The sequence below is a fragment of the Bidens hawaiensis genome, unplaced genomic scaffold (genome assembly GCF_021521415.1).
Source record: "Bidens hawaiensis isolate Kalapana, Puna unplaced genomic scaffold, B.hawaiensis_p1.1 tig00006365_1, whole genome shotgun sequence".
Lineage (NCBI taxonomy): Eukaryota > Viridiplantae > Streptophyta > Magnoliopsida > Asterales > Asteraceae > Bidens > Bidens hawaiensis.
Window position 1 is genome coordinate 1,239,632 of NW_027491425.1, and position 14,217 is coordinate 1,253,848.

The window sequence follows — 14,217 nt, forward strand, 5'->3', positions numbered from 1 at the left end:
CAAATATCCATTACTACTACTTCTTATATCTAAGTCAATGACACCCTCCACTAACGGGGGTCCGGGGGCAGCGCCCCTGGTAGCGGGGTCTAGGGGCGGCAGCCCCTAACAGGGTCCAAGGGGCAGCGCCCCTGGCTATTATTGAAAAGATTTATTTTCAATAATAGTCCTTTAACAAAAATGCATCAGAAAATGAATTTTATAAAATTTCGCATGGAAGAATTTCGCTTCGCATGGGACTGTTTCGCTTCGCATAAAGTTTCACTTCGCATGGAAGCGTTCGCTTCGCAAGAAACTGTTTCGCTTCGCATGGAAGCATTTCGCTTCGCATGGCTAAGCGAAGCGAAATGCCTGTTTCGCTTCGCATGGCTGAGCGAAGCGAAATGTCTGCCTTTCTTTGCTTTTACCATTTTAAAGCCATTTTACTTCGTGGCTCTTCCTAAGGACCTGATTTTTACTCTTTCCCAACTTTCGACACATTCTGACCCCATGCACCTGATCCTGAACCCATATCTCTCATAGTCCACGCCACCTTTTCATCTTAGAGTGTACACAAGAGGTTATAACTTACCAAGTTTATATTTTTCTTACATTTTACAACCCGATCTATCATTATATCTGTTTGCATGACGATTCTAACCATAAAACTTAACCATTTAAACCGAAACCTACCTTTTGCTTCGGGTTCGAGTTCAGATCCGGACAATACGTTGATCTGGACGTGATTCTTGTTGCTTGACGATGTTAAACACGAGATTCCGCCCTTCTTTTGCTCGGAATTTAGATCCGGGTGCTTGAGAGAAGAAGTGTGTATGTGTTTTTAGTGTGTGGGTAGGGAGAACAAAAATGGTGAAATGGTGGGAGGGTTGGGTTTATATAGTGGGGTATAGGTCCCACCAACCACTCTCCATTCTCATTTCAAATCCTTATCCAAACATTTAACACACGACTAACTTAACGACACACAGTTAATAACAAAACTTTCCGTTATTTATTATTTAACAAAAAGTTGGATGTTACATGAGTTTAACCGAATGTCAAGACTTGTGCCCAAGATGGTGAATACTGAACCTAAGAGAATCAAGTGTTATGTTAGGGGACTTCCGCAGATGGTCTGCACCTTAGTCAAAACCAGCAAACCTGCCACATTCGACTCCGCCGTTGATCTAGCAGAGATGGTTTATAACGATCTGGTTGTAGATGTTGTGGAGGTGGAAGAAAAGAAAGAAAAGAAAGGAACTGCTCCAGCTAAACAACTTATAGATAGTGTGGATAATGTGGGGGAGAAGAAACATCGGATGGAAGGGAAAGAGGCATGCAAGGTGTGTGGCAAATTGCATCTTGGAGAGTTCAATGCTGGTTCGAATGCGTGCTACAGATGCGGGAAAGCAGGAAATTTCTCCTGGGAATGCAAGAACAACCATAAATGTTTCAATTGTTGAGCTGGTGGTCATGAGGTGAAGGAATGCAAGAAGCTGAAGACAGGAAATGGAGGTAAGAAGAATGCATAGAGCTCACTGGTTACCTGATCACAGTAGAGGAGAGCATTCGAGAAGGTTGGGTCATTAAGTATTATGTTTTGTATGGCTTTAAAGATTTCGTGCTTACTGTTTAAATTTAAAATTTAGACTCATGTTTGAATGTGATGTTTATAGATTGAATTATGATATGCATGAATCTTTGCGAACGCCAACCATGTGATTCATGAGCATATAAGCTAAGTAAACGGTAGTGTTAGAATAGTATAATACAATGTCACTTAAAAGAGGAGACAAGTCTTGTAAAGTTAGGACAAGAAGCCTATCATCGAGAGCTTCATGGACAAGCTACCTTGAACAACTAACACCCACAAACGCCACTCGGTGATTGCAAGTTCGAGAGTAAGAAGGATAAACTGGTAAGCCAGAAAGCTAGGGCCGTTCAAGAAAAGGGAGTGAATACAAGGAGCGTTCGTTTTTACAAGGATTAAGCAGGTTTTGGGGACGAAACCTTTTTAAGGAGGGAAGACTTGTAACGTCCCTATTTTAAGAGTAATTAAATAAATAAATAAAATAGGTTTTCATTCATTTAAATGTCGTGTGATGTTACGTAAATTAATTAAATAATAAGAGGAAAGAATAAGGCTATGGTGGTTATTGGACTTGAAAGTGATTATGGGACTAAAAGCCTTTGGGCTTGCCTATTTAAACCCTAAAACCCTAAATCTATCCTTATCCTCATCATTCTCTCATTATTTCCCAATCATTATCATACACACATCCAAACACACACAAACCTCCTGTGCACACATTTCTTTTTCCATTCAATATCTAGGTTAATCTCACCAAAAAGGTAAACATTGTATTCATTTTCATTTCATCCTCTTTCATTTAAATTAGTAACAAATGAACAAAGCAAGTTCAAAAGTTAATAACGAACCAAACCAAATAAGTAAGATAGATCCTTCGGGTTATGAACTTAACTCAAATCTGTAACAATGGGTTATAGTATTATATGATTAACAAAAATACATGTGTAAAGAAACGAGTAACGCGTTTGGATATAACAAAACAAACTAAAGGAACCCGGATCCGAGTCGAGGGTGATATGGCTGTTCGGACCCATATTAGAACCCGGGTTGACCCGGATGGGTCTTGAATCCAAAACCCAGCTGCCACTGGTCATGTTCGGCGACGTGAGCGAAACCCACTAATCGGCTCAAGTGAATTTGGTATAAACGTGAAAACCAAATTCAAGTTGAACTAGTTAAGCAAGCGAAACCCATTGCCACTGGTCAGACGGGATACCCTGCACCCAGATCAAAGCCTTCATGCGACTTGTTTGGCCCTGTATGCGATTCGCCCGGTATGCGACTCATCGAAGAAGAACCAGTCACACGAGTCCCTATGCGACTCAATTTAACCAATCGCACTGCATTTGATTTGCTCTCACAAATGAAATGGCGCGGCATGCGACTCATTTTCGTGCGATTCGTTTTGGTGCGATTTGTTTAGTGCAATCACTTTTTATGTGATTCGTCTCGTGCGACTCGAATGGAACCTCCATGCGATAGAACCTATGAGAGGCTCAATTATTTCGATGGCCGGCGCCTGGGTGGCCGGAGGCGGCGTGGCGGCGACGGTGGTGCAGGAGGTGTGGTGAAGAAGAAAGAGAAGGAAGGAAGGGGAGTGTGGGTCTTGGTTTATATATGCAGGGTTGGGAGGGGTAGAATAGTAAATTGATAATAATAATAATGATAATAAGACTTTAATAATATTAGTAATAATAATACTTAATGATATTAAAACGATAATAATAATAATAATAATTATTATAATAATAATAGAAGAGTAATATGGATCCGAGGATTGAAACGAGACCCGGACCCGAGACCCTACTCGCTTAGAACTCGTAACCCGCTTCCAGCAAAAGAATACGATTAGAAGGAGAACCGAGCAACCAACTCGCTAAGAAAGGAATCCATTAATGAGTGTAAACTTGTATATATATATATATATAGATATGTATATGTGACAATAATAAATATGAATATGAGGGCTTAAACCAAGCAAGAGTCAAATATAAACCTGACGTGAAGCCGAACTCGCTTAAAGAAGCGTTAACTCTTAGACGCGTTAAGAACGTAAATTATAATAATGAAATAAGTATAATATATATATATATATATATATATATATATATATATATATATATATATATATATGATAATAATAACGATTCTTAAGAATGCAAATTAATGAAGTCGGTTCTTTAATAAAATAAGGACAAGTGTGTTAAACTAATATGATTGGTCTAAGCAGGTCACATGTTCGGTTTAGTTAACTTAAAAGTTAAATCCGTTAATTTAAGAAGATAAATAACAATAAAGATAGAGAATTAATACGTGTACGTTATTAACAGTTAGCCAAGCACAATTGAAGAGAGACATTACAATTAACTCTGAGCGGAACCGACTACAGGTGAGTTCTAGCCCCCTTTTTCCTTAAACGTTATGGGGCTATATGCATACTCAAGAAAGAAGATAAAAGAAGAACGAGATATGTTTTAAGAGAGAAAGCAAATGTGTAGATTAGTAATAAAATTATTTAACTACTAATGTACTAATGTTAAGATTGTATTATGAACGTGAGTAAGTCATGATGTGGGCATCAGGGGGTCGTAGTAACTTATACCTGTCCACATCACGAGTACTCGGGAGTGGTATGCAGACACGTATGCGATAGATAGATACTATACTTATGGGATCGACATAGTGCTATGGAAGGGAAGGCACATGCATGAGCACAATAAAGGACTAAAAGCCTATAGTGTGTTCGGGCACGTGTGGTGATAGTAATGTGGTCTAGTTATATATATAATGAATTGATTGATTAGAATAATATGTATAAGATGGTCCAGTTATGGATACAATGGCAAGATGGTCCAGTTATGCATGTAATTAACTCACGCTAACGCGGTTTACAGAACATTAAAATTAGTATTTGATCTTTTGTAACAAACTCACATACAATTGTTATTTAGATTGGGATATGATACCAATACGCAATATTGTTTTTTTAAATAGAATGCTAGAAATAAAGTAAGAACTTATATAGTCTGAGAGAAGGGTGAATGAATTAAATAGTTTATAATTAAGTAAATATCAACTCAACACTTAAAGAAAGTTCGGTTAATAATTTATTTCATTCCTATTAGTTGACCAATCGTTATATTATCTCATTAGGAAAAAATTAACTCATTAGGGAAAATTTTTACTTGAATTATTTACTTGAAAATGTACATAACAATATTTAGAGATTACAATGTTAACTAACGAGATAATTACAATCTATTCGGTAATTGTATTTGAATTCCCATTGATATTTATTATTCATAATAATTTTTTGTAGAAATGCAGGCTCGGATGGATCCGGAAGTATGGAAGAGGAGCAATCAAAGAATTTTAACAATCGAGCTCGTAGTTGGTCTATCAACAGCATTTTCTTGTAGACATAACAGTACAATGTGGATGCTTCTAGGAATGTCGTGCAACGAGCATGACGCCATATTCTTCATTAAAGGGTCAATCAATCTGGCCGTTGTCCTATCTTGCCAACATTTCCATGCCTACAAGTGAGAAAATAAATTCATTTTAAATCATTATATATATATATATATATATATATATATATTTCAAATATTATATAATTTAAAAAATGGAAGGTGGTTACATACAAAGCTAATCAAGTGTTCCGAGTTCCCTCCTATATGAAAATGCAGGTTTTGTTGACATATTATCGTCTCAAACATTATCACCGCAAAACTGAAGACATCCGATTTTACTGAAAATTCACCGTACATGCCATATTCTGGAGCCCTATATCCACTATTCAAGGAAAATAAAGTGTAAGCATTGGCAATATATGAGCTGTCTAAAGTATAAATAAATTTAATAAAGTACCCTAGCCTCCTATATGTTTCTAGCAAACACATATAATACTTGCATGGTTCCAGCAGCACGCACTGTATTCTTGTGAGTTTCCTCAAGATTAAACAGCCTTGCGGTACCAAAATCTGCAATCTTGGGATTTAATTGGCCATCCAACAATATGTTAGATGATTTCAAGTCACGATGGATAATGTTGAAGCCGAAGTCTTCATTAAGATAAAAAAAAAGTTCCTTCGCAATGCCTATAATTTTTTTTTTCGTGTTATCCAATCCAGGCATCCACGTTTAGATGAATCTACATGAGTCATCGTTGGAATACCATCAATTAATATTTTAAATAAATCAAAACCTATTTTTATTAAAAAAACATAACGATCTGATATTCAAAATATTATATTTTATTCTTTAAAAGAATAAAGTGTCTACTTCTTGACTTTGTGTCATGAACATATTTTTGTAATATGTGAATTCTTGATACACTAAATAATAATAAATTATACGATCAAAAATAGGTTTTTATATAAATAAATGAATATTCAATACAAAGTTTATTTTAATTAGTTTCATTGTCAGTTTGTTATGATACAAGTACGATCACAGGATTTGATAAGAAAAAGTTTGTTACTAGTTTATGATAAAAAAAAGTATTTTATATTTTATTTACAACTTAGTTTACAATAACCACTTTCAAAATTTTTTTAAACACAAATAATCTTTAACACTTTTAAAGCATTTATATAAAAAGTATTTTATAAACATAACCGTTTAAATAAAGTTTCCAGTTTTCGATCGTTGTATAGTAGAAAAAGTTTGCAATAGTGCACTGACCTCATTCCCACTATGTCTGTCTTCGATCCCAATAGTGCAATCAGTCAACTTATATCTAGTATCAAGTGTCCACCTAGGTAAAATATAATAATCAGGAAGGGTTTGGACATTTTTTTCTTCAATACATATAAGATATTTTTGCATAACATCCCATATGTTTCAAACTTTGAACATGAACAAGTAACATCTAACTTATCTGAGAGACGAAACTTAACATTCCTCCAATATATTTTATCAATATTCAGTTGTCCAACATTATAGTTGATTTCTTCTAAACTCTTGCTTATTGTCTCATGAGTTAAATTGAAGGTAGCTTGGGTCCATTCATTCATGAATACTTTAAAGAGCTGTTTAGTGTAACGTGAACCTGCTTTTGCCTCTATCGGATTCACAGATGAAAAATTCGGCTTAGAATTCATGCACCCAACGTCTTCATCTTCTTCGGTAACCCCTCGAGCCTCAACAGCTTTATCATATTGTACTACAAACTCATTCAACATGGTATTTGAATTCACATAACCATCAAAGAAAGAAAGAATGCTCTCGCTTCTTCCACTTGATGTCATGCCAGCAAAAAAACAATCTTTCAAGAAGGCTTTAGCCCATAATTTGCGTTGCTTATACATCTCTGTTAACCAACTTCCACTTTCAAAATTATATTTAGCACATAAAGATTCCCAACGAGTTTCAAATTCTTCAATTGTATCACTTTTTTTCCATTGTTTGTGATCTTCCTCAAAGTCACTATAATGAACTTTAAGACCTCGAAGATGTTCGGTCTCATGTTTCTTAATATGCCATGAACAATAACGATGCTGAGTGTTTGGAAAAGCTGTTTTGATTGCATTGCAAATAGCTTTATCTTGATCTGTAATTATCGCTAATGGATGCTTATCAAACATGCACTTTATGAAAGTTTGAAATAACCATTCAAAAGTATCTTGTTTTTCGTTCTCCAATAGTGCACCACCAAAAAGTATAGACTGGCCATGATGATTAACCCCGACAAATGGTGCAAATGGCATCTTAAATTTGTTAGTCATGTATGTGACATCAAAAACCACAACGTCCCTAAATTTTATATACGAGTCTCTTGATCTCCCGTCAGCCCAGAAAATATTTCGTGGAGACCCATAATCAAATAAATCCACAACAAAATAAAGGTTAGGATCTTCTAGTAATTTATCTTGAAAATGTTTAATAAGCCCGTAAAACTCCTTACCTTTGTATTGTTTTCGTTGATTGGCTAAGACGTCGGAACATTGCTTTGATGTAACATCATTTTCATCTGGATTTTTCATGGTATTTATGACTTTCTTGATTTGACAAGGTTTCAACCCTGATTGACTTAGTTCCGCCATTAGAGATTTGCAAACCAATGAGCGGTGAAATTTCCCATGAGACCGGTGTTTCATTACTTTGGTTGGAGTAATAGTCAGTTCATGATTGTGTGAATTGTTAAAAATATCCACGAACCATTTCCCATCTTTACCTTTTGAAATCCGAATGCATGCTTTGCATCCGGTCCTTAAATCCCTACGACGTTTTTTAGCATTTTCCATGGAACTTTTACACTTCAAATCTTTAAAACCTTCTTTGTTGCATACATAGTATTTTCGGTAATGCTCATTTGTTGTCTTATTTTTATAAACCGCATGAATACGTATTCCAAATCCATGTGAAAACATATATCGATTGTAAAAATCATAAGCATCGTCAGGAGTATCGAAAACCATTCCCTTTACATCATTAGCCTCTTTCTCATACCTAGAATCAATGTCTCTTTCAACATTTGAATCGCTATTAATGACCAAAAGCCTTTCTGAATTAATACGATCAATTAGATTTGTTTCAAAAGCTTCCTCATGGACTTCTAAATCCATTGATTTGTATCTATCATACATTAACAAAAGAAAAAACTTATATTTAGTTTGTGTGAAACGAATTAATAGTATGAAAAAATAAGCAAAGAAAATTGATATCTATAATTGAAGAACCATATTCTTCACATCCAACTAGAAACAAGAAAGTGAATATTATTTAAACGTGATAATAATGATGACAAAACTATTCAGAAGAAAGTGAACCATATTCTTCACGATCCAACATGCATAAAATTGATATTCTAGTAATGACGAAAAAAACTCTATTCAAATGCAAATCAACAAAACTGTTTCGTAGTTCTGTTTACACATACATAATTAATTTAGAATTCGTTTTTCACTAACCTTAATCATAAACGCAGAGGAGGATTAGAGAAGAAGAAGATGGCCACCGTGTAGAAGAAACATCATCGATGGGGAAAATTAGGGTTGGAATGATAAAAGGAAAAATGGGAAATAAGGGGTTTAATTAGATTTAATCAAAACTACATAGTTTTGATAGTTTTACATTTAACTTGGGTATATAACAGCCCCATATTCACTATCCCCTATATATAATGCTTTATGCTCATATTATTGAGTGCTATATAAAGATGGTAGTTTCAAGTTTTATGTTTAGTATTTATTAATTAACTAAATACTTATTAGATTATGGTCATATACATTATACATGTAATATATAAACTTTTCAAATCGATTTCTCGTATTGAAATAATGCATAACCACATTATATGGCATAAGCATCACAAGATAATTTTTAAGATTATTTACATAATATAGATGTTACGGTATTTATTAGATAAAAATGATATAGTTATGACCCTTACTAATTTGCTATATGTATGAAAAGTATCATAAAGTGCATTATATATATATATATATATACTATTAAAGAAATATAAATTTTCTATTGGTTATTTTATTGCTTTGTAAAAATAACTAGGATTCTTAAAATATCTTTACAATTTAATAATTCAAAATTAATAAATTACTTTGTAAAATTCTTCTTTTTCTCTACACTTTAATCATTTTCCATGTACACTTTAATCTCTCCTCTAAATAGTTGAAGCTTAGTTTTGAAAAGAGTTAATGTAAACAAAATTTATAACATTTTATAAGCTCCATCATGTAATAAATATAATACACTCACTTAAACATTAATTTGTTTTGAATCATATGTTTTGTGCTAATCCACTAGGTTTATCAAAACAATCCCAATATCTAGGTACGTGATGTTGTTCCATTCATTTTGTAGTGTATTCGTTAATGAAACTTTTAAAGATTTATAATTTGTTTTTAATTTATAAATTATAAGTGTAAATTAAATTCATCTTTATTTAATGTAATAAGCTACTTTTCTATTTTATAAGTTACCACTTAAATAATTTTTTGAAATTTTTTATATGCATGTATTTAACTCACGCTAACGCGGTTTACAGAACATTAAAATTAGCATTTGATCTTTTGTAACAAACTCACATACAATTGTTGTTTAGATTGGGATATGATACCAATACGCAATATTGTTTGTTTGAAATAGAATGCTAGAAATAAAGTATGAACTTATATAGTTTGAGAGAAAGGTGAATGAATTAAATAGTTTATAATTAAGTAAATATCAACCCAACACTTAAAGCAAGTTCAGTTAATAATTTATTTCATTCCTATTAGTTGACCAATCGTTATATTATCTCATTAGGGAAAAAATAACTCATTAGGGAAAATTATTTACTTGAAAATGTGCATAACAATATTTAGAGATTACAATGTTAACTAACGAGATAATTACAATATATTCTGTAATTGTATTTGAATTCCCATTGATATTTATTATTCGTAATAATTTTTTGGTAAAATGCATGCTCGCATGGAACCGGAAGTACAGAAGAGGAGCTATCAAAGAATTTTAACAATCAAGCTCGCAGCTGGTCTATCAACAGCATTTTCTTGTAGACATAACAATACAATGTGAATGCTTCTACGAATGTCATGCAACGAGTATGATATCATATTCTTCATTAAAGGGTTAATAAGTCTGGCCGTTGTCCTATCTTGCCAACATTTCCATGCCTACAAGTGTGAAAAGAAATTCATTTTTCACTTTTATACATACATATATATATTGTAGAAACGTGAAATGAATCTGACCTGACCCATGACGATGTTTCCACGGACTTCGAGATGAACGAACCACGACTTGCTTGCTTCTGCTCCGACCGCTGCTGTGACTTTTGGGGGTGTGGAGGTGACCGCTAAGAAATCCAGAGGATCTCTTGTTCACAGACACAAAAATATAGTGGTGGCTCTTATTGAGCTATTTGCCAACCCTTGATAAGGAGGTGGAGACCTCCTTATATAGGGAGCCTCATGGCCACCATCATGGTACCCTAATGGGCCTAGCCCAGTTAGGGTTACCTCCACAAAACCCCCTCAGCCCAAAAACAAATGTATTAGCCCATATAATAAAATAAGCCCAAAACACAATAAATTAGGGTTCTTAGTACCATACCCCGACATATATATATATATAGGGGAGAGATTTTTTGAGAACTATGTTGAGTTTTAGGAACTTAAGAACTTGATCCTAGGCCACATTTAATTAAATAAAATGGAATATGTGGTTAAGATTAAATCTGACAAACAAGTCAAAGTAGGAGAGAGAATAAAGATATAAGTGGTTACACTAACTTTTACGTCCGTTACACATGTGTAAAAAGTCGACTCGGTGCGTAAAAAATTATGTAATTTTTTTACGTGTATGTAACTTACATATATTACGCATGTGTAAAAAAAATTCGAAAAAAAAAACGTTACACTGAGTTCTTTCGAGTTTTTAAAACTCAAAGGTATCTCCCATATATATATATATATATATATATATATATATATATATATATATATATATGATTAAAAATGAAATTCTTTTCTCACTTGCGGGCATGAAAATGTAGGCAAGAAAAGAAATTCATTTTTAATCAATTATATATATATATATTGCAAATATTATATAATTTAAAAAATGAAAGGTGGTTACATACAAAGCTAATCAAGTGTTTCGAGTTCCCTCCTATATGAAAATGTAGGTTTTGATAACATATTATCGTCTCCAACATTATCACCCCAAAACTGAAGACATCCGATTTTACTGAAAATTCGCCATACATGCCTTATTCTGGAGCCCTATATATACTATTTAAGAAAAATAAAGTGTAAGCATTGGCAATATATGTGGCTGTCTAAAGTATAAATAAATTTAATAAAGTACCATAGCCTCCTATATTTGTTTAGCAAACACCTATAATACTTACATGGTTCCAGCAGCACGCATTGTATTCCTGCGAGTTTCCTCAAGATTAAACAGCCTTGCAGTACCAAAATCTGCAATCTTGGGATTTAATTGACCATACAACAATATGTTAGATTATTTCAAGTCACGATGGATAATGAAGCCGGAGTCTTCATCAAGATAAAAGAAAAAAAAAGTCCCTTCGCAATGCCTATAATTATTTTTTTTCATGCTACCCAATCCATACATCCACGCTTAGATGAATCTACATGAGTCATCATTGGAATACCATCAATTAATGTTTTCAATAAATCAAAACCTATTTTTATTAAAAAAACTTAACGATCTAATATTAAAAATATTACTGTAGAAACGTGAAATGAATCTGACCTGACCCATGACGATGTTTCCACGAACTTCGAGATGAACGAACCACGACTTGCTTGCTTCTGCTCCGACCGCTGCTGTGATCTGCTGTGACTTTTGGGGGTGTGGAGGTGACCGCTAAGAAATCCAGAGGATCTCTTGTTCACAGACACAAAAATATGGTGGTGGCTCTTATTGAGCTATTTGCCAACCCTTGATAAGGAGGTGGAGACCTCCTTATATAGGGAGCCTCATGGCCACCATCATGGTACCCTAATGGGCCTAGCCCAGTTAGGGTTACCTCCACAAAACCCCCTCAGCCCAAAAACAAATGTATTAGCCCATATAATAAAATAAGCCCAAAACACAATAAATTAGGGTTCTTAGTACCATACCCCGACAAGCCCCCCAAGTCCAGTGTTGCTCCTAGGCGTGCAAGCGTTTAGGTGGAGCACTGGACTTTATAAGGTGTGCTAGATCGTGAGGCGGTTTCTTCCCTTTTCTTCGGCCTTGTCTTTGAGTTTTGGGAGGTTTTCTCCATGATGGTGACATGTGATCCTTACGATGATGATGGTGCACTAGTATGAATAAGATATAGCACGCATCATAATAATAGTGGCGCGGGGCCTGATAATAAAGCTTGCGCGCGAGGCGACTTATGAGCTATAATAATAACAAAAGACTGCGCGCGAAGCGACTTACGAGCTGAGAATAATAAAAGCCTGCGCGCGAGGCGACTTACGAGCTGAGAGTAATAAAGCTGGCGCGTGCGGCGACTTACGAGCTAAGAATAATAAAGCTTGGCGCGCGCGGCGACTTACGAGCTGTAGAATAATAAAGCTGGCGCGTGAGGCGACTTACGAGCTTGTAGAATAATGAGAGCCTGCGCGCATGGCGACTTACGAGCTGTAATAATAAAGAAGCTGGCGCGCGAGGCGACTTACGAGCTTGTAGAATAATGAAGCTGGCGCGCAAGGCGACTTACGAGCTTGTAGAATAATGAAGCTGGCGCGCAAGGCGGCTTACGAGCTGTAAAATAATAAAGCTGGCGCGTGAGGCGACTTACGAGCTTGTAGAATAATGAGAGCCTGCGCGCATTGCGACTTACGAGCTGTAATAATAAAGAAGCTAGCGCGCGAGGCGACTTGCGAGCTTGTAGAATAATGAAGCTGGCGCGCAAGGCGACTTACGAGCTTGTAGAATAATTAAGCTGGCGCGCAAGACGGCTTACGAGCTGTAATATGATGATAATGACTGGCCGACAAGGGCCTCTTCTGCGCAGGATGACTATCCCGGCTTGTCTTCAAAATAATAATGGAGGCACAAACGGCCAGATAATAATAATGATGTCACAGGTGCTTGCGCGGTTCGTGGCCGAACCTTTTAGTATGGCGCGTAGCCATATGGGTTTATGAGTATTCCACCCTTGGCGCGAGGCCTGTGGGTTTATGAGTATTCCACCATTGGCGCGAGGCCTGTGGGTTTATGAGTATTCCACCCTTGGCGCGAGGCCTGTGGGTCTATGAGTATTCCACCCTTGGCGCGAGGCCTGTGGGTCTATGAGTATTCCACCCTTGGCGCGAGGCCTGTGGGTCTGAGTATTCCACCCTTGGCACGAGGCTTGTGGGTTTATGAGTATTCCACCCTTGGCGCGAGGCCTGTGGGTTTATGAGTATTCCACCCTTGGCGTGAGGCCTGTGGGTCTGAGTATTCCACCCTTGGCGCGAGGCCTGTGGGTCTATGTATTCCACCCTTGGCGCGAGGCCTGTGGGTTTATGAGTATTCCGCCCTTGGCGCGAGGCCTGTGGGTTTAAGAGGATTCCCAACTTTTAAGTTTGAGCTAAGGCTCATATTTTTGGGCTAAGGCCCTGACGTTTTAGAGTTAAGACTCGTCAACGCGTTTGAGCTTGAAGCTCGCGCATGTATGTTTTACTTCGTTTTATTTTTAGTTTGATGTCAATATAATGTTGTCATATTGCTCAAATTAATAAAAGGAAGTGTGAAACATGTATGCGGTGGCGCGAATGCAAACCGCTGTGGCGAAGAGTGATCGCCGGGAGCGCGCATGCGGAATCCGAAGTTGATCCGCGGTGGCGCGCATGATCTAGAGATTTTGAATGCGTGAGCATCTGTGATGTGTGAGCATGCGTGATGCGTGAGCATGCTTGATGTTTGAGCATGCTTGATGTTTGAGCATGCTTGATGCTTGAGCATCGATGCGTGAGCATACTTAGATGTTTGAGCATGCTTGATGTTTGAGCATGCTTGATGCTTGAGCATCGATGCGTGAGGATGCTTGATGCTTGAGCATGCTTGATGCGTGAGCATGCAAATGTTTGAGCATGCTTGATGCTTGAGCATGCTTGAGCATGTGCTATGCGCCATGAGCATAGGTTTTGGCTGTCCATGACATCTTGATTTTAAGC

At 36.3% G+C, this 14,217-nt stretch overlaps 1 protein-coding gene across 1 annotated transcript; it reads right to left on the reverse strand.

The window, feature by feature from the left end:
- Positions 1 to 4,932: 4,932 nt before the first annotated feature.
- On the reverse strand, positions 4,933 to 8,139 carry LOC143632163 (protein FAR1-RELATED SEQUENCE 5-like). Its single transcript, XM_077100739.1, has 3 exons — positions 6,422 to 8,139; positions 6,257 to 6,329; positions 4,933 to 5,106 (listed from the first exon to the last, which is right to left on the reverse strand). Exons 1-3 carry the CDS (start codon positions 8,137 to 8,139, stop codon positions 4,933 to 4,935), a joined length of 1,965 nt encoding a protein of 654 aa, XP_076956854.1.
- Between the last annotated feature and the right edge of the window lie 6,078 nt (positions 8,140 to 14,217).

Excerpts from the sequence above, each read along its gene's own strand:
- LOC143632163 (XM_077100739.1), bottom strand. The coding sequence starts at position 8,139 with ATGGATTTAGAAGTCCATGAGGAAGCTTTTGAAACAAATCTAATTGAT. Across the intron at positions 6,330-6,421 it reads GTTACTTGTTCATGTTCAAA|GTGGACACTTGATACTAGAT; the intron begins GTTTGAAACATA and ends TATTTTACCTAG. Across the intron at positions 5,107-6,256 it reads ACAGACATAGTGGGAATGAG|GCATGGAAATGTTGGCAAGA; the intron begins GTCAGTGCACTA and ends TCTCACTTGTAG.